At 43.2% G+C, this 23914-nt stretch overlaps 1 protein-coding gene across 1 annotated transcript in view; it reads left to right on the top strand.

Moving 5' to 3' along the window:
- LOC128692370 (protein lin-54 homolog) overlaps nt 1-23555 on the top strand; it is a 78828-nt gene extending 55273 nt beyond the window's left edge. Inside the window, exon 16 of the mRNA XM_053781518.2 lies at nt 8133-23555. Coding sequence (XP_053637493.1) covers nt 8133-8149 — 17 coding nt within the window. The 3' untranslated portion in view covers nt 8150-23555. The remainder of the gene's footprint in view (nt 1-8132) is intronic.
- The last annotated feature ends 359 nt before the right edge of the window (nt 23556-23914 follow it).

Genomic DNA, 23914 nt, shown 5'->3' with positions numbered 1-23914 from the left:
AGCAAAATAGTCCGTAAATGGAATACCTCTACATGAAACTGGTAGGTCATGTACTGCTGACCGCACAGCAGTGTCTGCCTGTTCATGAGGAAGCAGAAGTAATGGTAGAAACAATCTTACTAGCAAGTGCGTTTGACTTCACAGATGACGTGGGGCGACCGCTCTTGCCCGTTTAAAATCAAGGAGACGCTCTGTGGTCCTGTTGTAACGATATCGTCCCCATGCAGCACATTTCAAATGTACTGCACGAGCACAAGTAGGAGACCAAGGCGCACATTTCTGAGAATGCTTGCTCTAGGTATAGAATGTGAAGCTGCGGTTAAAACTGAGGTGGAAAATAAGTGTAACAGCTCATCAGTAGAGGATGAAGATGTAAATTAATAGTTAATAAGATCATAACACAAAATACTGCAGGGAAAGGGAGAGTAGACAAGACATGTATAGAAGAGATTACGTATTTGTAAGACAGATGAAAGCTTAACCAAATGAGTTGAAGAGAGATTGTAAAGTACTTGTATAGTGTAAGGTGAAATGTGGAAGATGAATTTTACACAACCAGCACATAGAAGAATTCAGCTTATGACAGTATTTTGGTCTGACTTGGACAGTAAGTAGACCACATCAGTTGATTAAAAGTCAAGAAATGGTTCCCAGAACTGCATCTCATGCCTTGAAAATTATGTACATACAGCAGTTATATGAATATACACTGATAAATTGTTAGAATATATGCCGAGTGGATATGAAAGAGCTAAAAACCTCAGTTACTTCCCTAAAAAAAAAAAAATATAAATTAGGCATTTAATGTTTTAGATTTTATTGAAATTTGTGAACAGGCTTGTATTGTAGAACAGCAATACTTAAAGCAGAAGATGCATTTATCTGGACAGTGTTGTGCTAACTGGTGAGCTTTTTCAAGTCATACAGAGGAACTTATTAACTACCCACCATTATTATTATTATAATCAAAAAGAAGCGCTAAGCCACAAGGACTATACAGCGCTGCAGGGCAGGAAGGAAGCGAGGGCATCAGGTGGCAAAAGGGAGATGAATGAGTAATAGGTTACGGATAACAGCGGGGCAGTGGATGGTGAAAGGGTAAAGGGCAGCAAGAGACTGAACTAGAAAGGGCTGAGGGGAGTGCGAAAAGTATCATCAGAGTTTGTGGAGTAAATCAGTCGTTGTCAAGAAGTCAATGAGAGAGTCAGGATTAAAGGAGGGTCCATCAGCAAGAAGGGAAGGTAAAGAGAGAGTAGTAGAACGAAGACGACGTTGGAGGTAAATTCTGCGTGCTCGTTGATAGAGAGGGCAGTCTAACAGAATGTGGCTAATCGATACTGGAACTTGACACTGCTCACAGAGAGGAGCAGGGTGCCTTTCCATGAGATACCCATGAGTAAGACGAGTGTGGCCAATGCGAAGGCGGGAGAGAGTGGTCTCCCAACCTCGGCACTGATGACAAGAAGACGGCCAGTAACCTATGCTCGGTTTAATAGAATGAAGTTTGTTACCGAGCAGAGTTGACCAACGTTGTTGCCAACGGGTGCGAAGGTGGGTAGCTATTGTAGCAAAATAGTCAAGAAATGGGACACCTCGATAGGAAATTGGTAGGTCATGTACTGCTGACCGCGCAGCAGTGTCTGCCTGTTCATTGCCCTGTATGTCGACATGACCAGGGACCCAACAAAAAACAATATCTTTATGTTTGGTAGAGATACGGCGTAGCCAAAGTTGGATACGGAGAACTAGGGGATGAGATGTATCAAATTTTCGTATAGCCTGTAGAGCACTAAGGGAGTCTGAGACTACTACAAATGATGACATAGGCATAGATGCGATACGAATAAGTGCTGCAAGAATGGCATACAGTTCAGCAGTAAAAATGCTAGCTGAAGATAGTAAATGTCCCCGCACGACGCTGTCCGGAAACACTGCTGCGAATCCGACGCCGTCTGAAGACTTAGAGCCATCTGTGTACACAGCAGTGGCATGAGAATGGGAATGGAAGTGATCAAGAAAAAGAGAGCGGGAAGCCACCGTAGGCAGTTGAGCTTTCGAGCAAGGGAGTGAGAAAGAACAGACCCGAACAGCTGGAACTTCCCAGGGGGGTAGGGAAAAGTGAGATGCTACATGAACATATAAAGGTGGTAACTGAAGGGAAGACAAGAGTGAATGTAGGCGAAGAGAAAAGGGACGGAGCAAACAGGGGCGGCGAACGAATAAAGAATGTCTACTAATATCGGTGACGATTCTATAAATGGAAGGATTGTGTAGATCGTGAGAGCGTACATAGTAGCGAAGGCAATGGGCATCACGGCGATCAGACAAGGATGGAACATTCGCTTCTGCATAGAGGCTCTCAACAGGGGAAGAGCGAAAAGCACCAAGGCACAAACGTAAACCTTGGTGATGGATAGAGTTAAGGCTAGAGAGAGTAGCAGGAGAGGCCGCGGAATAAATCTGGTCACCATAATCGAGTTTCGATAAAACGAGGGCTGAATGTAGGCGAAGCAGAGTTCGACGATCAGCTCCCCAGGAAAGATGAGCAAGGGTTTTAAGAAGGTTTAGCCGGCTGTGACAAATTGCCTTCAGAGAGGTTATGTGAGGTTTCCAGGATAACCGACGGTCAAAGAGAAGGCCTAGAAACCTGACTGTATCACGTTCGGGGATACGGGAGCCATAGAGGTACAAAGGATGATCGGAGATAACAGAGCGTCTAGTGAAAGTAATTTGGTGAGTTTTGGTACTTGAAAATTTAAACCCATGCGTGGTGGCCCAAGTGGAAACACGGTCGACCGCATGCTGGAGAGAAACTGCAATAAGATGACAGTCAGCGCCTGCACAAGCAATAGCGAAGTCATCAACATAGAGTGATGACCAAACATTGGGTGGAAGAACAGAGGCCAAATCATTTATAGCAAGGAGAAAAAGTGTTGTGCTTAGAACACATCCCTGAGGGACACCTTCAGCTTGGACGAAGTCCGGGGAAAGAACATTATTGACTCGAACACGGAAATGTCTGTCAGTTAAAAAGTTCTTAAGGAAGGATGGTAGATTGCCTCGGAGGCCTAAGGAATGGGCCTGGGCCAAAATATTATACCTCCAAGTTGTGTCATATGCCTTCTCAAGGTCAAAAAATATGGCAATAACTGAGTGATTATTCGCAAAGGCATTACGAACATACGTATCCAAGCGAAGTAAGGGGTCTATGGTAGAACGACCCTTACGAAAGCCATATTGACTAGCGGAGAGACTGTTGTGTGTCTCTAAATACCACATTAAACGTCGATTTACGAGACGTTCCATCACTTTGCAAACTGCACTAGTAAGAGCGATGGGGCGATAGTGGGAGGCATCATGTCCAGTAGTACCCGGTTTGCGGAAAGGAAGAACAATGGCAGATTTCCACAGCTGGGGAAGAACTCCTTGTGCCCAAATAAGATTGAAGAGGTGTAAGAGGACTACAAGGGCTGACCGATGTAAATGTTGTAACATACGAATATGAATGTCGTCAGGCCCAGCTGCCGATGATCGGCAAGCTGAGAGCGTTGCCTCCAGTTCTTGAAGTGTAAAAGGCACATTATACTGTTCTTCTCTGAGAGAAGAAAAGTCCAAGGGCACTAACTCTCTGGCAGACTTTGAGGAAAGAAACGAGGGGCATAGATGGAGCCCTCGGGAAATACGGACCAGATGTGTGCCAAGTTCAATGGCAACGTCGAGAGGGTTTGCTACATCAACACCAGCGACCCGTAGAACAGGAGCTGGGTCAGGAGAGTATTTACCACTCAATTTCCTCACTTTTTTCCAGACTGCACTCATAGAAGAAGCAGAGGTGATGGTGGAAACATAGTCTCGCCAACAAGTGCGTTTAGCTTCACGGATGACACGGCGAGCGATCGCACGCTTCTGCTTAAAATCAAGAAGTCTCTCAGCGGTTCTATTGTACCGGTACCTGCCCCATGCAGCACGCTTCAAACGTACTGCACGAGCACAAGCGGGAGACCACCAAGGCACGCACTTCTGAGAATGCCTGCCTGAGGTTTGGGGTATAGAATGAGAAGCTGCGGTATAAACTGACGTCGAGAAGATGTGTAGGAGCTCATCAATGGAGGATGAAGAAGGAACCTCACTAAAAGCAGTGAGGTGTGAGTAAAGATCCCAATTTGCCCGATCAAACTGCCAGCGAGGGCTACGGAAAGGTGGTGAATAGGAAGGAGAAGTAAGAATGATCGGAAAATGATCGCTGTCATGTAAGTCTGGTAGAACAGACCAGGTGAAGTCTAGTGCAGTGGAGGAAGAGCAGACTGATAGATCGATGCAAGAGAGAGTATGAGTACGAGGATCAAAATGGGTGGGAGTACCCGTATTTAAAACATGGAGGGGGTGAGAGGCAAGAAAAGCCTCCAACTGAATGCCACGTGAGTCACAATGAGACCCCCCCCAGAGGAAATGGTGGGCATTAAAATCACCAAGTAACAGAAGTGGTGGTGGTAAGGATGAAACAAGAAAGGCAAAGTCTGGGATAGAAAATGCTCGAGAAGGAGAGAGATATAAAGAACATATTGTAAACCACTTATTCAAGTGGATACGGGCTGCAGTGTAATGCAGCGATGTATGGACAAATAGTTGACAGTACGGAATATCATTGCGTAGAAGAAGGGCACTTTCATTAAAGGTCCCATCTGAGAAAGGATCCGAAGAATACAATAAATTATAGCCTGAGATAGGTTGGAAAACAGCCGAGTTTAATTTTGGTTCTTGTAAGCAAGCACCAACAGGGGAAAACCTGGAAAGCAACATCTGAAGCTCACCCCGATTACCCCTGAGGCCGCGGATATTCCACTGTAAATAGGCCATGATTGGCGATGAAGAAAATATCAGGAATCTGTAGGTAAAGGCACCTACGGACTAGAGGGGTTAGAAAAGTCAACGTGTGGTGGCATTGGAAGATGTTCAAGTAGCGAAGGAACGGAGCGTTGCGAAGAATGGGGTTGTGAAGATGGAGGAGAGGGAAGAGAAGGAACAGGAAGTGAATCAGTGTCCATTGAAGGTTTAGTCTCTGCAATATATTCTGAAATGGCTTCAAGTGTTTCTGAATTCAAAGATGTATGGGAGACCATATTGGAGATAGGAGGAGGAGGGTGAGTAAAGATTGGGACAGTAATGGACTGTACCAAAGTAGAGGGGGAGGGAAAAGTGTAAGGGACTGGAGATGAAGTGTGGGGGGGGACAGAAGAGGCAGAAACCTGGGAGGTGACAGAAGAGGGAGAAACTTGGGAGGGGACGGGGGTGGAAGGCATAGTACGAGGAGGAGGGTGAATCTCCACACTTGTAATAGAGCCAGAGAGAGGGGAAGAACTAGGTACAGAGACTGGAAAGGTAAAGTGTGGAGGCGGAAGAAGGGAAGGAAGGGGCAAAGAAGATTTGAGCAATGTGGATTTTTTGGACTTCTGAGTAGAGGGGCGATTGGTATTAGGTGTCGTACGAGGTCTTGTCGATACTGGGGCTTGTGAGGAAGGACGCGAAGATGTGAGAACAGACTGAGTTGTAGTCGGGACGTCAGAGCCAAGGACAGCAAAAGGATTAGATGCCGTAGTGGCTATGGGAGGGGTAACAACAGAGGAGGCTGCAGAAGATGGGACCCCAGAAGTGGGGGGACGTTTGGAAACACGAGAATAAGAAACACGGGGTAGTCTCCCTTGGAGGCGGAGATGAGTAACTGCCATAGCATAAGGGAGACCTTCTGCCTCTTTGAGGCAACGGATTTCACGTTCATTTAAGTAGACCTGGCAACGGCGGGAGTACGAAGGGTGAGCTTCATTACAATTAAGGCAAGATGGAGGTTGACTGCAAGATGTATTAGAATGGTCGTCGGCACCACAGACTGGGCATTCGGCCATAGATCTGCAATATTTCGCTGGGTGACCAAAACGCCAGCAATTTCTACATTGTTGCGGTGTAGGTATCACCTTTCGAACTTGTAACCGATGTCCCGCGACATATACAGAGGACGGGAGTTCTCGGCTGTCAAAAGTTAAACGAGCCACATTGCAAGGGTAACGTCTCCGCCCCCGGGCAGGAAGGACATAAGTGTCTACTTTGAGGATTGGGAGATCCTGGAGTTCCAGCTGTTCAAAAATGTCATTGCCACATGACTGGAAATTCTGTTGGACTATGGTATGGGGCAGAATGACAGTACCACTACAAGAATTGAGAGAAAGATGTTTTTCAATAGTGATAGGAGTAGTATCGATATTCGAAAGGAGAGAAAGATCATGAGCTTGGGTAGCATTCTGGACAGTGACGATGCGCGTACCGCTCTTGAGAGCGTGAAATGAAATATCTCTGCCAACATGACGCAGGAGCGCTTTGGCAATACTATGGTCAGAAAGGTAGGCAGAAGAAGAAGTTGGTCTTAAAGTAAAGAATTTAGTCCATTGTGTGGTCCGAAACTGAGCGTGGAGAGGGAGTGCTTGACGTGTCGGTCGTTTCCGAGTAGAATGGGAAGGTAACGACGGAGCATCATCAGGAGATTGACGTTGGCGTTTAGGAGTAGGACCGGAGTTGGTCCGGCATGAAATGGGTGGGCGATTCGAAAATTGCCGTACCGTAGAGGGAGAAGCCGGAAGCATAGTCAAAGGAGAGCGGAGTTCAGACAAATCGAAGGAGTCAGTCGAAGCCCCGGTACCTGAAGCGGGTGAGGAAACAGCACCAGCAAGAGGTACAGGGGCATCAGGAGTGTCCGAAGAGTGGTCTAAACACAAGGCAGGGTCAGAATGGGGTGCGGTATCAAGAAGGGGCCCGGGGGTAGTGGTTTCATGGACTAGGGCTGCCATGGTTAGGTTACTCCTTTGCTTTTTGTTTTTAAGAAAAAAAAAGAAAGAAGAAAAGAAAATAAAAACAAAAAAAAGAATAAAAAAAGGGGGGAGCGGGGAGGAATAGTTCCCAGGAGGAATGAAAGGGCCGGAAATCTCCCTCCGCGCCCAAGAGGACTCGACACCGCTAGTAGCGCAGATGCAGCATGGAACCCGTGCCATACCCTACCCTTCATGCCAGTAAACCAGCAATCCGGGATAGCAACCTCACATCTGCCGAGCTACCTCGGTGGACAAAAGAGAGGGCGGCCGGATATCCGCCACAAAGCATACCTCCTTCAGCCACCACCCCCGGAATCCGAAAGGTGGCTTCCAGAGATACACCCGTCGCCCAAAAGACACCCAAAGCTACTCCGGGATACCGGAGAGGGATCGGGACATCCCTAGGCAATCCAGATTCCACGGCAAACTACGCCACCGCCAAGAAACCTCAACGGAATGGGATCGACCCCGGTGTCCTTTCCCCTACCTAGGAACTAGCGCGCCTGTGGGAGAAATCACGAAGGCTAAAAAGAGGAAGGGCAAAAGGGAGGGGTGAGGAGGAGGAGGAGGAATGGAAAAAGGGGAGGATGGGGAGGATGGGATAGGGGAGGGGAGAATGGGGGGTAATTAGGTTCGGTCTGAGGAAGAAGACCGACAGGGCTAATTCCTCAGACCAAGAGCCTCTTCACCACGCCAAGGAGCCCCCCTTGAAGAGGATAAAAATTACTGTGCTAGCTCAGAAAGCATTTTTTTTTTTTTCCATACTCGTTAGTTCTGCAGCACAGTGAAAGAGAAAGAATGGCAATACATAATAGTAATTACAACTTTTGAAATGTTTAACAAGTTTAATTTCAGTCCCGAGATTCCACTAAGGATTTTGATGTGTGATGGTGCACAGTACTAGCTTTTCAGAAAGACAAAACACCAAATGAAATGTCATCTTTTCAGTAGAATGGATCCCATAGTCTGACAGCCTTAAGAAAGCCAATCCAACAAGCTTAGTCACTGCATTGCAGAGGACCATAAATGGTTTGAGCATTGCTTATGACATGTATTGGCAATTGTAGTACCACTCAGCCTTAGATTCAAGACTATCAATCCATTGAATTGTTACATTCCTTCATAATGAATTTTCAGCATGTACTGTATCTTTTTTTCATTATTTACCTATAATCATAAGCTTCAGAGCTTTGTGTATCTTTCATTTTAAATATGACATTTTGAAATAATGATCTTTTAGGTTTAATAATTATAGTCTTTTGTTTGTTTTTTCAGGACTGGGAGATACTTAGCATGAAAGGAAATTTATGGTAATATTGTACATTAAAGTTTTAACAGTCATGTAAATAGATAAAGAAATATATATTTTCAAGTTTCTGCATCTGACTGGGAAGTGCTTGGCATATACAGTATGTCAGTGGGGGAAGTATCCATTATTCATTTACATTATAGAACAATGCTATGTGAAAATAATTGAATTTTACTTGTAAACACTATGCATGTTCCTCAGTCAATTCACCTGATTTTTTTTTAAGTTCCCAAAATTAGGAATAACCTATTATGTTATTACCTTGGTTTGTATTTATTTTGTTAAGAATGTTGTACATAGAGAAGGTTTTATGGTTGTTATTGCATAATTGAGATTGAAACTCTTACCACTATATCAAAATAGATACTATTTTTGCTTTCATTTAACTGCATATTCAATCTTCCTACATGAAACTTTTGCAAGTATTTATAGGCAGATGCAATAATGTTGGCATGAGGGGGACATAACAGAATTTCACCATAAATATGAGTATTATCTTATTGTATGTAGCTCTTTAATAGTTCTCATTCTTGTAATATTTCCCTTTCAATTTAGACCACCTTGTCTGAGACTTTAGTCACAAGGTCAGCAATTCCTGGAACCATTAGTAGAAAAGATATACTGCAGGAACTTACATTAACTGGATTACTACTTACACCAAGTGCCAGATCAGACTATGATGGTTATTTGGGCCAAAGAGCAGCCTACATTTAGCAGCTTAACTGAAAAGGCAGTCAACAGAAAAGCCTGGTTCCAGGCTGAGCTGCAATGACAAAAAAAAAAAAAAAATGGTAACAGGTATATACAGCCCCTTGTATGGAACTTCCATGGATAATAACGTTAGAAGTGCTGCAGAGGGTTGCAGGATACATTTTGGCAGAGCCTGCTTGATATGTATGTAGAACTTAGGTTAAATCATAAGATAGTGCATACTTTAGACAAATTAATGCTTACAATCTGTGAAAAAGACCATTTTTTCCAGGTTGCATAGTTGTTGGTCAATATAATATTGGTACAGTGATTCAGTATTGAGGGAAAGTTTCAATGCAGGACAGTATGCAAATTAACTTAATGTACAAGTATTATTCAAAAACTAGCACCAAACCATCATGGGTCACAATTCTCTTGTAAATATGAGAGGACATGTTAACAGTAGGATTATGTGAAAAGCTTAAGAAATTGTAAAAAAAAAAATTACAAGGAATTGTCGAGTACAAAGTTTGGAAATTGCTAATACTGTAGATGTTCCAAGCCCTTGGTATTTGTATGAAGTTGAGAGTGGCCATAAGCCCTTCATTACTTTACATTATGCTTTGCAAACCATGCTGATCACATACTGTGACAGTAAGTCATAGAATTAATAGAAATAGCACCGTATAACAGTGGAGAGGAAGACCTACTGAGAAGTTTATCATCACACTTGTAGAAGGTGGGAAGAGGGTTTTTTCAAGCAACCTTGAATGAAAGGGAAAAAGTCAAGTAAAAATTATGGAACCTACACTTGAGAAAAGCAAATTAAGAAATTGGAGAAAGTGCAGAAGTATGCAAGAAGGCTTGGTCCTGAGCTGAGTAACATAAGCTACAAGGAAAGGCTAATGGAATTAGACCTAATGATATTGGAAGACAGAAGTACCAGGGGGATGACATAACATACAAATTATTATTATAATAAAAAAGAAGCGCTAAGCCACAAGGGCTATACAGGGCTGCAGGGTAGGGAAGGAAGTGAGGGTATTGGGCAGTAGAAGAGAGGAGGGATGATCAGTAGGTTACAGAAAACAGCGGGGCAGAGGATAGTACAGGGGTAGAGGGTAGCAAAGAGATTGAGGTAGAAAGGGCTGAAGGTATCAGAATTTGTGAAGCAAGTCAGTTAAGTCACAACTCATACAAGCGGACAAACATAACATACAAAAAACTCAGGGGAACTGATAAGGTAGAAGATATAGGCTGTTAGAGAGGTGAGAAACGAGAACTCAGGGATACTGATGGAAGTTTAATCACAAATGAGCTACAGGGATGTTAGGAAGTATTTCTTCGGTCTCTTGGTGAGGCAGGCTCCATACCTTGTTTTAAAGAGTAGGTATGTTAGGGCTCGTGTGGCTAAGAGGGAGTAAATATGATTATTATTATTATTATAATCAAAAAGAAGTGCTAAGCCACAAGGGCTATACAGCATGGAGTAAATATGAAGAGTGGTAAATTAAGAGATACAACCAAGATTTGAAAATCAACCCCTGCAAACCACATATAGGTAAGTACATGACACCCACTTGATGAAACCCTTTTATTGAAAACGTTTTATCCTCTCCTTTCTTGTACAGTACTCTGAAGGGGAGAAATGCATACCTTACTTAATTCAAACACTGAAGATTACTTGTGGGCCAGGTTTCAGATCTACACACTACCATTACTTGAAGATATGGAAGGAAGTGTAGAATAAATCCAATAAAAAGCTTTGTTGCCATTGGCATAATTAGACAACACTATGGCCCAAGACTATTCATCTTGCTACCAGCAGTTATTAGAAATATAGACAAAATAAGAGAGGTTTACAAGAGGAAAATTGGACCATTAACTCCTCAGAGTTCCAGACCTGCAAAGTTGTGATGACTATGTGGGATAATGATCTTGGTTAACCAGGCAATTAACAGGAAAGCATGGCCTCAGACCAGCATGCAATAGTAAAATCCTCAAAACCAGTTACAGGTATGTACCCCAGATTCATAAATGCTCTTGGTTACATCCTGCTCCAGCTTTTCTAAATAACACAACCTTCTCAGTCCTGATTCACAAACTCTTAACACAATTACAAACAACTTGCAGAATGGGTGGGCTTGAACCCATGGCAGTCTAGTCCTAAAACTCACCATGCTGTTGGAGTGTAAGTTAATATTTTGTGAAGGGATTCAAGGAAACTAGTTAGCCAGACTCGAGTCCTGGAAATGGGAAGTACAATGCCTGCACTTTAAAGGAGGAGTTTGGGATATTGGCAGTTTGTAAGCAAGTTTATTCAGGTATACACAAATACAGTTACATAGAATTATCATACACAGTAGCATATGTGTAGAGAACCTAGGATAACCCAAAAAAGTCAGAGTGACTTGTTTCCATTGGGAGTCCTTTTTGGAGTGACTAAACTATCGTATCTGGGTGCCTCTGCAAAGACAGTAATTGTGCGAGTGATGGTGAAACACATTAGCTGTTTCCCACCAAGGCAGGGTGGCCCAAAAAAGAAAAACACTCATCATTCACTCCATCACTCTTGCCAGAGGCATGCTTACACCTCAGTTATAAAACTGCAACATTAACACCCCTCCTTCTGAGTGCTGGCACTGTACTTCTCATCTCCAGGAATCAAGTCCAGCCTGCCTGTTTCCCTGAATCCCTTACATAAATGTTACCTTGCTTACATTCCAACAGCACGTCAAGTCCTGAAAAACCATTCGTCTCCATTTGTTCCTATCTAACATGCTCATGCACGAAGATTTTTTTTTTCTTTTTGGGTCACCCTGCCTTAGTGGGAAATGGCTGAGGTGTTAAAAAAAATTACATATACTGTATATTAGTAAGTGATTGACATTTCTTTACAGCTGCTTTTTTTTTTTTTTTTTTCATCTAATCTTGATTTTTATAGACCCATCTGCCAATACATCCACTCCCAAACAAATTTATTTGCTTTCTCTGTGGGCCTTTCTACCTGATGGGTTTATCTACACTACTAGGTTGCATGACCCCAGCAGAAAATACATTAGTACCCATTTCCCACTAATCATTTTAGTCTATAACTAGCTTTCTTTGGCAAACCACCATAGCACACGCCACTGGGTAAATCTGGGGCATCAGTCAAGGCAACATGGTTCCTAACAGAATTGAGCTGTCCATCAATTTGCTGCAAGGAATACTGATGTGCATGAGGAAGGAGAATGGGCTCATGAGACCTGCTGAAGCAAAGAAAATTTTTTAAAGTTAATTTAAAATGACCTGGGTCTCCTGACTCCAGCTCCAGCAGAATCATCCCAGCAGGACCTAGTATCTGAGGTAATTTGAGTAACTAGAGGTGAGTAAATTGTCCGTAAGGAAACAGACTCGAGTGCACATGAAAAATGCAATTCCCAATCCTGAATTTACTGACAAGGAACAAAAGTACCACACCCCATGCATATTAAGTCACAGCTTCAATCTTCAGTAATGAAGGAAGGTGACAAAGATCACATTGTGATTAGCACTTAGTCTATAACAAAAATCACATGCTTGACTGGGAATCTTAGTTCAGTCCCTGACCTTTCCAAATTTAATAATGGTTGACAGGTTATATTATATTATTATTATAATCAAAAAGAAGTGCTAAGCCACAAGGACTATACAGCTCTAATTATTATAATCATGGAGTGCTAGATCTGTAAGATTATACAGTGCATATGGGGGGGGGGGGGAGGTTGGAAGGCATTCAGACTCAATTCGGGGAACTGGAGCACAGATCCAATTCCCTAGATCAAGAGCCCCTCACCAGCATCAAGGAACCTTCCTTGAGGGGAATGGTTGACAGGTATTTGCACCACCACAGACTAGGGTTCACAGAACAGTTGATTACTGGTAGTGTACTGCAGTGGGCCTAACATTAGAGGTGAAGCACTCGACCTGTTGATAGCCATCACCAAATAAAATGACTGTTCTTAACATTGTTACATAACCTCTATCAAGTTTAGCATGTCCCCATGACTAAATAATAATAATAGTAGTAATGCATACGTACCTCTGAATACAGCTCGAAAGACATGAAACTTGGAGAGCAAGTAGAGCACCAACCTCACTGATAAGGCATCAGTTTGCACAATTTTTCCAAGGCCAACATTTGTCTCCTGACTTCCTTAGATGAAAGACCAACCACAAATCTGCATTGCTGGATTGCTCCTCCTCCTCTGCTCAATAATGTAAATCTTACACATGAATTTAACTCAGCATTCAAGATGTCAGCCTACAGCTACTTGGCCAGATAACATGCATTCCTATGCTGCAATACCCCTCAAGGAAGGTTCCTTGATGTTGGTGAGGGGCTCTTGATTTAAGGAATTGGATCTGTGCTCCAGTTCCCCAAATTAAGCCTGAATGCCTTCCACATCCCCCCCCCCCCCAGGTGCTGTATAATCCTCCGGGTTTAGCGCTTCCCCCTTGATTATAATAATAATAATATGCTGCAATACTTGTCATTTATGGCTAACTTTCCCATTATACCTCTTCAGTCAGATATGGTTTCAAGTTTTTATACACCCTTTTCGGAAACTCGCATTAGTATCAAACCTGTGCCAGCACCCCCACAAGCCACCCACAGACTAGCAGAGGGTAAGAAAACAAAATTTAGTTCTTAATACCTAAGCAGACTCGGTAAATTTTGGTACCTTATAATGTATACTTATTTTAATGTATGATGGGTTCATGTTGCTTTGGTACATTTCTGAGACAATTTATTTGTATTTTATTTTCTTGTTCCTTTACTTGAGCAAATATATTCATGAAAATGCACTAATTCTGAGGATTGTACAGAAACAGTAAATCTTTGATTTAATGGATATTAGAAATGTGGGACAAAAATCGGTTACAAAATTGTCCATTTGTTACTCACAATGCAACAATCTCATCTCGATCCAGATTTGCCATTACCAGGTCCCTCTTCCATGGTTAAATCAAGGGTTTATTATATGTACAACAGGGACACGCAACAGTGCTATGATAAAGCAAAAGTAATACAATGAAAACAATGGTGTAATATGCACAGTTAAGAGGCAAAGCATAATTCACAATACTGTACATAGAATTTATTCAAGGTCAAAACCTACAAGTATCAAAAAAAATCATTAATAATAATTAGCACATTTTTGCCATTGTCTGGAAAGGACATGCAAGTATTCAATTCAATAATGCATGTTGGTATAGCAATGTGCAGTGAGGTTGACTTGAGGGAAATGCTTGCACTACCCATAGAGCTTTTTTAATTACAATGTAAATCTGATGTACAAGGTAGAGATAGGGAGGGATTAAAATACAATAATATATGATTATTGAGACAGGGTACCTTCCTGCTGAAGGGGCTTTTTGTCCAAACAATTGGAGCTACCCTCCCCCCTTTGGATCAAACCTGATTACCTCCCATTCCTTACATGCAGTATGACCCCCTAATGGGTTTAACAATATATTTACATGTACTTTATGGTCTCGTGTTCATCCAATTTTTAGCCCTGGAGCCTTTTCTCTGCACGTGGGCACATCACCAGTATAGAGCATTCCACCATGTTATTCTACTTTATCAGCCATATACTAACTTAATTTTGGTGTAAAATTAATAATTTGTATGCCCCTGCTAATTCTTGCGAGTAATCTATCACTCCCCAAGAAGAATAAGATCTATAAAATGAACCTGTGGAAAATATTGGATTTATAATCAGAGTAACCAACCTTGATTGATTTTAAGACTACCCAGTATTTTGAATTTTTTTTTTTATGTTCATTTAAAACCTATATGTAGTCCTTTGGCATGTCATAATTTTAAAATATATTTGATATTTTTAGGATTTCTTGATAGAATTTTATGTGAATGTTAAGGCATTTTACATTGTTTTTAAAGATGGAGTATACAAACAGTGAAGTGTTATGTTGTAGGTCCTATTCCTTAAGTTAATGCAGCATCTTAGTATGTGTGAAAGGGTCAGCAGTGTACATTGCTAATGGTTTGAGCATATCTCTGCTTTGCTGTCACTGGGTGGTGAATATTAGTTTTAGATCATTCTCAGTGTTCTTAAGTGGTCAAACATTTTTATTACTCTGCTGATGAATGCTAAATTGTGTTATAAATTTGTTAAAGCATTTATTTCATGCATTTCAAGAATTTTGCTCTGTTTATGAATATATACAGCCTCTCCTCACTTAGCAACAGTTCCGTTCCTAAGACCACGTCAGTAAACGAATTCGTCGCTAAGTGAGGAGCATATGGTAGTGGGTTTGTGTCAACCATCTTTGATATTGTTTTATTGTCACCTTTGCACCATTTATAACATTTCTGGTATACTTTTAAATGTTTACACAGTAGTGTACTGTATATTGTAATAAACAGAATAGAGTAAATCAGCTCAAATATACAGGGGTACCCCAAGTTTCGGCCATAATTTGTTCCAGAATGCTGTTCGAGTGCCACTACCGAACGAATTTGTTCCCATAAGGAATAATGTAAATTAGTCAGTTCCAGACCCCCAAAAATACACTTACAAAAGCACTTACAATAATACACTTACACAAGTGTTCAAGTTGGGAGCTGTATGAACCTCAGGGTACCACTACATTATTTAGGTATGCATACTGGTCAGAGAGCCAGTCGTAACCGAGTCGTCGGTAAACGAGTACGTCGCTAAGTGAGAAGAGGCTGTAATTATTAGGTTGGTATTTACTTTAGCTGCTTTTGTTTTATGATGTAAATTCTCAAATTGTGCAGTGGAGGTAGTTATATTTTTTTAACTGAAAATTCTTCATTTTCTAGGTTAGACGTGGTTAGGTTTCCTTACCAATAATTTTTTTTTTCCATAACCCCAGATTATTATTATAATCAAAAAGAAGCGCTAAGCCACAAGGGCTATACAGCGCTGCAGGGCAGGAAGGAAGCGAGGGCATCAGGTGGCAAAAGGGAGATGGACAAGTAATAGGTTACGGAGAACAGCGGGGCAGTGCATGGTGAAAGTGTAAGGGGCAGCAAGAGATTGAGCTAGAAAGGGCTGAGGGGAGTGCGAAAAGTATCATCATCAGAGTTTGTGGAGTAAATCAGTCGTTGTCAAGAAGTCAATGAGAGAGTCAGGATTAAAGGAGGGTCCATCAGCAAGAAGGGAAGGTAAAGAGAGAGTAGTAGAGCGGAGACGACGACGGAAGTAAATTCTGTGTGCTCGTTGCTAGAGAGGGCAGTCTAACAGAATGTGGCTAATTGATACTGGAACTTGACACTGTTCACAGAGAGGAACAGGGTGCCTCTCCATGAGATACCCATGAGTAAGACGAGTGTGGCCAATGCAAAGGTGGGAGAGAGTGGTCTCCCAACCTCGGCACTGGTGACAAGAAGACAGCCAGTAACCTATGCTCGGTTTAATAGAATGAAGTTTGTTACCGAGCAGAGTTGACCAATGTTGTTGCCAACGGGTGTGAAGGTGGGTAGCTATTACAGCAAAATAGTCCAGAAATGGAACACCTCTATATGAAATTGGTAGGTCTTGTACTGCTGACCGCGCAGCAGTGTCTGCCTGTTCATTGCCCTGTACGTCGACATGACCAGGGACCCAACGAAAAACTATCTTTATGCTTGGTAGAGATACGGCGTAGCCAAAGTTGGATACGGAGAACTAGGGGGTGAGGTGTATCAAATTTTCATATAGCCTGTAGAGCACTAAGGGAGTCTGAGACTACCACAAATGATGATGACAGGCATAGTTGCGATACGAATAAGTGCTGCAAGAATGGCATACAATTCAGCAATAAAAATGCTAGCCGAATTTGGTAAATGACCCTGCACGACGCTGTCCGGAAACACTGCTGCGAATCCGACGCCGTCTGAAGACTTAGAGCCATCTGTGTACACAGCGATGGCATGAGAATGAGAGTGGAAGTGATCAAGAAAAAGAGCAGGAAGCCACCGTAGGCAGCTGGTCTTTCGAGCAAGGGAGTGAGAAAGAACAGACCCGAACAGCTGGAACTTCCCAGGGGGGTAGGGAAAAGTGAGATGCTACATGAACATATAAAGGTGGTAACTGAAGGGAAGACAAGAGCGAATGTAGGCGAAGAGAAAAGGGACAGAGCAAACAGGGGCGGCGAACAAATAAAGAAGGTCTACTAATATCGGTGACCATTCTATAAATGGAAGGATTGCGGAGATCATGAGAGCGTACATGGTAGCAAAGGCAATGGGCATCACGGCGATCAGACAAAGATGGAACATTCACTTCTGCATAGAGGCTCTCAACAGGGGAAGAGCGAAAAGCACCAAGGCATAAACGTAATCCTTGGTGATGGATGGGGTTAAGGCTAGAGAGAGTAGCAGGAGAGGCCGCTGAATAAATCTGGTCACCATAATTGAGTTTCGATAAAATGAGGGCTGAATGTAGGCGAAGCAGAGTTCGACAATCAGCTCCCCAGGAAAGATGAGCAAGGGTTTTAAGAATGTTCAGCCGGCTGTGACAAGTTGCCTTCAGAGGTAATGTGAGGTTTCCACGATAACCTACGGTCAAAGAGAAGGCCTAGAAACCCGACTATCACGTTCAGGGATACGGGAGCCATAGAGATACAAAGGATGATCAGAGATGACAGAGCGTCTAGTGAAAGTAATTTGGCGAGTTTTGGTACTGGAAAATTTAAACCCATGCATGGTGGCCCAAGTGGAAACACAGTCGACCGCATGCTGGAGAGAAACCGTAATGAGATGACAGTCAGCGCCTGTACAAGCAATAGCGAAGTCATCAACAGAGTGATGACCAAATATTGGGTGGAAGAACAGAGGCCAAATCATTTATAGCAAGGAGAAAAAGTGTTGTGCTCAGAACACATCCCTGAGGGACACCTTCACCTTGGATGAAGTCCGGGGAAAGCACATTATTGACTCGAACACTGAAATGTCTGTCAGTTAAAAAGTTCTTAAGGAAGGATGGTAGATTGCCTTGGAGGCCTAAGGAGTGGGCTTGGGTCAAAATATTATACCTCCAAGTTGTGTCATATGCCTTCTCAAGGTCAAAAAATATGGCAATAACCGAGTGATTATTCGCAAAGGCATTACGAACATACGTATCCAAGCGTAGTACGGGGCCTATGGTAGAACGGCCCTTAAGAAAGCCATATTGACTAGTGGAGACTGTAGTCTCTCTCTAAATACCACATTAAACGTCAATTTACCAGACGTTCCATCACTGCAGACTGCACTAGTAAGAGCGATGGGACGATAGTGGGAGGCATCATGTCCCGTAGTACCCGGCTTGCGGAAAGGGAGAACAATGGCAGATTTCCACAGCTGGGGAAGAACTCCTTGTGCCCAAATAAGATTGAAGAGGTGTAAGAGGACTACAAGGGCTGACTGATGTAAATGTTGTAACATACAAATATGAATGTCGTCAGGCCCAGCTGCCGATGATCGGAGAGCTGAGAGCGTTGTCTCCAGTTCCTGAAGTGTAAAAGGCACATTATACTGTTCTTCTCTGAAAGAAGAAAAGTCCAGGGGTACTAACTCTCTGGCAGACTTTGAGGAAAGAAACGAGGGGCATAGATGGAGCCCCCGGGAAATATTACGGACCAGACGAGTGCCAATTTCAATGGCAACGTCAAGAGGGTTTGCTACATCAATACCGGCGACCCGTAGAACAGGAGCTGGGTCAGGAGAGTATTTACCACTCAATTTCCTCACTTTTTTCCAGGCTGCACTCAGAGGAAGCAGAGGTGATGGTGGAAACAGTCTCGCCAGCAAGTGCGTTTAGCATCATGGATGACACGGCGAGTGATTGCACGCTTCTGCTTAAAATCAAGAAGTCTCTCATCGGTTCTGTTGTACCGGTACCTGCCCCATGCAGCGAGTTTCATACGTACTGTACAAGCACAAGCAGGAGACCACCAAGGCACGCACTTCTGAGAATGCCTGCCTGAGGTTTGGGGTATAGAATGAGAAGCTGCGGTATAAACTGACGTCGAGAAGAGGTGTAGGAGCTCATCAATGGAGGATGAAGAAGGAACCTCACTAAAAGCAGTGAGTTGCGAGTAAAGGTCCCAATTTGCCCGATCAAATTGCCAGTGATGGCTACGGAAAGGTGGTGAATATGAAGGAGAAGCAAGAATGATTGGAAAATGATCGCTGTCATGTAAGTCCGGTAGAACAGACCAGGTGAAGTCTAGTGCAGTGGAGGAAGAGCAGACTGATAGATCGATGCAAGAGAGAGTACGAGTATGAGGATCAAAATGGGTGGGAGTACCCGTATTTAAAACATGGAGGGGGCGAGAGGCGAGAAGAGCCTCCAACTGGATGCCACGCGAGTCACAATGAGACCCCCCCCTCCCCAGAGGAAATGGTGGCCGTTAAAATCACCAAGTAACAGAAGTGGTGTTGGTAAGGATGAAACGAGAAAGGCAAAATCTGGGATAGGAAATGCTCGAAAAGGAGAGAGATATAAAGAACATATTGTAAACCACTTATTCAAGTGGATACGGGCTGCAGCGTAATGTAGTGAGGTATGGACAAATAGTTGACAGTACGGAATATCATTGCGTAGAAGAAGGGCACTTTCATTAAAGGTCCCATCTGAGAAAGGATCCGAAGAATACAATAAATTATAGCCTGAGATAGGTTGGAAAACAGCTGAGTGTAATTTTGGCTCTTTTAAGCAAGCACCAACAGGGAAAAACCTGGAAAGCAACATCTGAAGCTCACCCCGATTACCCCTGAGGCTGCAGATATTACACTGTAAATAGGCCATGATTGGCAATGAAGAAAATACCAGGAATCCGTAGGGAAGGGCACCTACGGACTAGAGGGGTTAGAAAAGTCAACGTGTGGTGGCATTGGAAGACATTCAAGCAGCGAAGGAACAGAGCGTTGCGAAGAATGGGGTTGTGAAGATGGAGGAGAGGGAAGAGAAGGAACAGGAGGTGGATCAGTGTCCATTGAAGGTTTAGTCTCTGCAATATATTCTGAAATGGCTTCAAGTGTTTCTGAATTCGAAGATGTATGGGAGACAATATTGGAGGTAGAAGGAGGAGGGTGAGTAAAGATTAGGACAGTAATGGACTGTACCAAAGTAGAGGGGGACGAAAGAGTGTAGGGGACTGGAGAAGTGTGGGAGGGGACAGAAAAGGCAGAAACCTGGGAGGTGGCAGAAGAGGGAGAAACTTGGGAGGGGACGGGGCTGGAAGGCATAGTACGAGGAGGAGGGTGAACTTCCACACTTGTAATAGAGCCAGAGAGAGGGGAAGAACTAGGCACAGACTGGAAGAAGGGAAGGAAGGGGCAAAGAAGATTTGAGCAATGGGGATTTTTTGGACTTCTGAGAAGTAGAGGGGCGATTGGTTTAAGGGGTCGTACGAGGTCTTGTCGATACCGGGGCTTGTGAGGAAGGACACAAAAAGATGTGAGAACAGACCGAGTTGTAGTTGGGATGTCAGAGCCAAGGACAGCAAAAGGATTAGATGCCGGAGTGGCTATGGGAGGGGTAACAACAGAGGAGGCTGCAGAAGATGGGACCCCAGAAGTGGGGGGACGTTTTGAAACACGAGAATAAGAAACACGGGGTAGTCTCCCTTGGAAGCGGAGATGAGTAACTGCCATAGCATAAGGGAGACCTTCTGCCTCTTTGAAGCAACGAATTTCACGCTCATTTAAGTAGACCTGGCAACGGCGAGAGTACGAAGGGTGAGCCTCATTACAATTAAGGCAAGATGGAGGTTGACTGCAAGATGTATTAGAATGGTCATCAGCACCACAGACTGGGCATTCGGCTATAGATCTGCAATATTTCGCTGGGTGACCAAAACGCCAGCAATTTCTACTGTTGCGGTGTAGGGATCACCTTTCGAACTTGTAACTGATGTCCCGCGACAAACAGAGGACGGGAGTTCACGGCTGTTGAAAGTTAATCGAGCCACATTGCAAGGGTAATGTCTCCACCCACGGGCAGGAAGGACATAAGTGTCTACTTTGAGGATTGGGAGATCCTGGAGTTCCAGCTGTTCAAGAATGTCATTGCCATATGACTGGAAATTCTGTTGGACTATGGTATGGGGCAGAATGACAGTACCACTACAAGAATTGAGAGAAAGATGTTTTTCAATAGTGATAGGAGGAGTAGTATCGATATGCGAAAGGAGAGAAAGATCATGAGCTTGGGTAGCATTCTGGACAGTGACGATGTGTGTACCGCTCTTGAGAGCATGAAATGAAATATCTCTACCAACATGGCACAGGAGCGCTTTGCCAATACTATGGTCAGAAAGATAGGCAGAAGAAGAAGTCGGTCTTAAAGTAAAGAATTTAGTCCATTGTGTGGTCCGAAACTGAGCGTGGAGAGGGAGTGCATGACGTGTCGGTCTTTTCCGAGTAGAATGGGAAGGTAACGAAGGAACATCATCAGGAGATTGTCGTTGGTGTTTAGGAGTAGGACCGGAGTTGGTCCGTCGTGAAACGGGCTGGCGATTCGAAAATTGCCGTACCGTAGAGGGAGAGGCCGGAAGCGTAGTCAAAGGAGAGCGGAGGTCAGACAAATCGAAGGAGTCAGTCGAAGCCCCGGTACCTGAAGCGGGTGAGGAAACAGCACCAACAAGAGGTACAGGGGCATCAGGAGTGTCTGAAGAGTGGTCAACAAACAATGCAGGGTCAGAATGGGGTGCGGTATCAAGAAGGGGCCCGGGGATAGTGAGTTCATGGATTGGGTTCTCCATGGTTAGGTTATTCCTTTGCTTTTTGTTTTTAAGAAAAAAAAAAGAAAAGAAAAGAAAAATAAAAAAAAAAGAATAAAAAAGGGGGGAGCGGGGAGGAATAGTTCCCAGGAGGAATGAAAGGGCCAGAAATCTCCCTCCACGCCCAAGAGGACCTCAGCACCGCTAGTAGCGCAGATGCAGCATGGAACCCGTGCCATGCCCTACCCTTCATGCCAGTAAACCAGCAATCCGGGATAGCAACCTCACATGTGCCGAGCTACCTCGGTGGACAAGAGAGGGCGGCCGGATATCTGCCACAAAGCATACCTCCTTCGGCCACCACCCCCGGAATCCGAAAGGTGGCTTCCAGAGATACACCCGTCACCCAAAAGACACCCAAAGCCACTCTCCGGGATACCGGAGAGGGATCGGGACATCCCCAGGCAATCCAGATTTCACGGCAAACTACGCCACCGCCAAGAACCTCAACGGAATGGGATGGATCCCAGTACCCTTTCCCCTACCTAGGAACTAGCGTGCCTGTGGGAAAAAGCCAAAAAGAGGAAGGGCAAAAGGAAGGGGTGGGGAGGAGGAGGAGGAAAGGGAAACAGGGAGGATGGGATAGGGAAGGGAGGATTTGGGGGTAATTAGGTTCGGTCTGAGGAAGAAGACCGACGGGTCCAATGCCTCTTCACCACGCCAAGGAGCCCCCCCTTGAAAAGGCCATAACCCCAGAATATTTCTCTATTGCACAACCCACTTAATGGAGAATTTACTTAACCCATAAGCTTAAATCAGAGCAGCTAAAATAAATACTGACCAATTGGTAATTGATGGGAGGCACACTGAATTGTAGGAGTCATGCAGCGCATGGAGGACACTTGGGTTCACTCCAAGGAAAGTGAGGCAGGTCCAAGTCCTTGGATCAAGAACTCCCTCACTGGCATTAAGGCACCCCCTTGAGAAATCTGTTTATACAAAAATGTAAGTAATGTTGTATTCTCTGATTCCAGAGAGAATGATGCCAACAATGTGACACCCACCATGTGTCATATAACAAATATAAAACTGCAGAATTGTAACAGATTTAGTTATTTTATATATGTACTGTATTTTATTCAGAGAATTGATTGATACATACATTGAATAATATAAGTTTTCATTCATTACTATGCCTTTTTGGGAAAAAATGGCAGATATGTTAAAAACAACTGCATTTGTGACATGAATAGCAAAAGTATCTTGTATGAAGGTTTTTCAAGGGATCATTGTTAGATGGAATATAATTGTATTAGATCACAGTGCAAGATAAATTTATAGTCATTTCACATTGTGTTGTATGTAAGGTCTGTGTTTCATCCCAGCATTCAAATATTAATCACCCCTTTTAATATGTGCAATAAGGAACATTATTATTATTATAATCAAAAAGAAGTGCTAAGCCACAAGGGCTAGCAATAAGGAACAGACTATTAATATTTTGGAATGCATTACAATGACCTTTTGTGTTGCATCGAGCACAGTAGAATACATCGTGGGAAATGGCTACCAAATTTTGAATATGCGCAGGAGTAACAATTATGTTTAAATTATCTAAAGATGAATATTGTCATATTTGCTGATCATAAAATTTTATATATTTTCTATAATTCCTATGTGGAATTCTATCAGTTGCAGTATTATGTACAAGCTTATAACTTGCTACTCTCAGTTTCATTTCAGAAAATTAAGTCATTCTCTAGATACTGTGCATACTTCACTAATTCTAAATTAGGAGATATGTATGTTTGAGATACTATGAGGTACACAATTTTGTTCATATTTCTCTATTGTTTGGTCAAGAGTTACTCAATGTTATGCAAACTTTTAGATTATTTTATTATTTATTTATGGGAGAGAAGCAGAGTAGTTTGTTTAGCTTTGGCCAGTTTCACTTTTGATTCTTTGTGCCTGACAGATTAAACATAGAAAAAATATGTAATTTGTTTCATTCATACAATTTTGGTATTAGGTGTCCTTCCTGAATCTTGAAAGGTATGATTTTTTTTTTTTAACATTGGCCATCTCCCACAGGTGCCCCCCCAAAAACAGATGCACTTTCACCATTACTCACCCCATCACTGTCTTGCCAGAGGCATGCCAATATTCCAGTTCAGATGACTCACACTGCAAATATCCTCACCCCTCCTTCAGAGCACAAGCACTTTACTCTCTACCTCCAGGACAAATCCAGCTAACCAGTTTCCCTGAATCTCTTCAAAAGTGTTAATTTGCTCACACTAACATCTTTTCTAGAGTGAAATAAAAAAAATTACATTAACCCAAAAATGCATTA

This window comes from Cherax quadricarinatus, chromosome 53 (assembly GCF_038502225.1).
Source record: "Cherax quadricarinatus isolate ZL_2023a chromosome 53, ASM3850222v1, whole genome shotgun sequence".
NCBI lineage: Eukaryota > Metazoa > Arthropoda > Malacostraca > Decapoda > Parastacidae > Cherax > Cherax quadricarinatus.
The sequence above is the reverse complement of the archived record's forward strand: the minus strand, read 5'-3'. Positions and strand labels throughout refer to the sequence as shown.